Raw genomic sequence first — 1,816 nt, forward strand, 5'->3', positions numbered from 1 at the left:
ATGCCAGAGTGAAGTCAAACCACTGAATAATTTGCCAAGATGGAAACCACTGATGTGAGAAAGAATTTTATCTTAACAACAACAGGTAAAGTTCTCTAGAATTCAGTAGAATGTTTAATCAATATATATATACAGTTTTTCTATTTTTTTCTAGGAATAATATCATGCTAACATCAAGTTATTATAATAGCTTTTGTATATCCATGTTTATGAATTTTTCAGGAAATTACTTCAGTGTCCCGTTGTCTGAGCCCTCTTTAAATGGCTTGGTCGATGACCCTAGTCTCAATAACTTCCTCGATTCGGGAAGTTGTCAGCTCCTTGGGGCTCAGTTGATGCCAGATGAAGGACGTATCATTTTTAATACCAAGGCAAGTTCCGTTTTGGATAATGTGATATGAGTAATTCAAATATATTAATTTTGATATAAATTTTATATTGAAAATTTGTATATCTCATTACAGGTTGATTCGCCATCCACGAAGGATAAATTACTGGTGTTCTTCAAAATAAAACCTGATGTCATTACGGCAGACAATTTAGCAGATGTATTTGTCTCATCTATGATTGACTCACCAATATCTTCACTTTATCACTCTCTTCAGACTCTCTATGCTCCAATATTACTAAAGGTACACATATCTGTTTTATGTGTCAATGTACTATTATAGATGAACATTGATAGTGAAGTGAATATATCCTATAAAAAGAATGCAATACTGTACTATAATGTACTATTATAGATGAACATTGATAGTGAAGTGAATATATCCTATAAAAAGAATGCAATAAGGATCTGTGTTGTATTCTATGCAAACACAATATGAAACCAAAGATTCAGATGATAAAGTTGGTATTAAATCAGACTGTGAATCTTTAGATTAATATATTTTATTGTTACAACTAGGATTCAGAATGGAGTGGGACGTTAGACCCCAGGCTGCAGTCCTTGGTGACAGAACTCTCGGAAGGACTTGGGAGCATGTTACGTAAACAATCTTCGGAAGGTGATTCAGATAAGGGAGCCTCATCATCACATTTAGCAGGTAAGAGTAAAGGGTGCATGATTTATTAACTGAATTATTATTCATTAAGTAATGTATATGAGGAAAAAAATTGGGTGCCTTGTCTTATATGTAAGGTATGTTATGGAGGAATTAAGTATCTAACCCATGATCATGTAATTTTTTAAAGGCATATAGAATACATATCTAACTATTAGTTCCCAAATATATATTTGGTTTGACACAAAGTTTGATAATATCCCAGTTTTATGTAAATTAGGAAAGTTTTCCTTACAGTAACAGAAATCTGAATACCAACAGGAATTCTGACCGTTAAGGATGAAACCCAGTACTGGGCTGACATGGCAAACAACCCTAAGAATCGTGATGAAAAGGAAATGGCTCAGGGCTTTTACAATTGCCTTGATCCAATTGCAAAGGAATTCAGGTTTGTAGTATTCATGCAAAATGTCTAAACAAAAAGCATTTTTTTGTGTGTGTGTTTTATTTATTTCCCTTTTGGGATTTTAGATTTGTTAGGTGTGTCAATAACTGACTTTAGTATACAGGATGGTTGATGTATGTATTAATTAATAGATTTGTGAATGGAGTAAAGGAAATAGATATGAAAACTGAAGTAAATGGAAGTATTATGTATTATGCAAGCTCAATAACTTTTTTGTATTCTAGCTTGATAAAACTAAGGATTTTAAATCAAGGCCATTTTAAAAATGTAAGAATTTATAGTTAAACTGTGAATTTGAATTCTGAGAAGATAGCTGCAATTTTTTCCCCCATATTTGTAATTAGGA

At 32.3% G+C, this 1,816-nt stretch overlaps 1 protein-coding gene across 1 annotated transcript in view; it reads left to right on the plus strand.

Moving 5' to 3' along the window:
* Positions 1 to 478: 478 nt before the first annotated feature.
* The window catches only part of LOC119591619 (cytoplasmic dynein 2 heavy chain 1-like), a 47,711-nt gene continuing 46,373 nt past the window's right edge, over positions 479 to 1,816 (plus strand). The window contains 3 exon segments of the mRNA XM_037940373.1: positions 479 to 632; positions 908 to 1,046; positions 1,326 to 1,452. Coding sequence (XP_037796301.1) covers positions 564 to 632; positions 908 to 1,046; positions 1,326 to 1,452 — 335 coding nt within the window. The 5' untranslated portion in view covers positions 479 to 563.

The sequence above is a fragment of the Penaeus monodon genome, chromosome 29, assembly GCF_015228065.2.
Source record: "Penaeus monodon isolate SGIC_2016 chromosome 29, NSTDA_Pmon_1, whole genome shotgun sequence".
NCBI classification, from domain to species: domain Eukaryota; kingdom Metazoa; phylum Arthropoda; class Malacostraca; order Decapoda; family Penaeidae; genus Penaeus; species Penaeus monodon.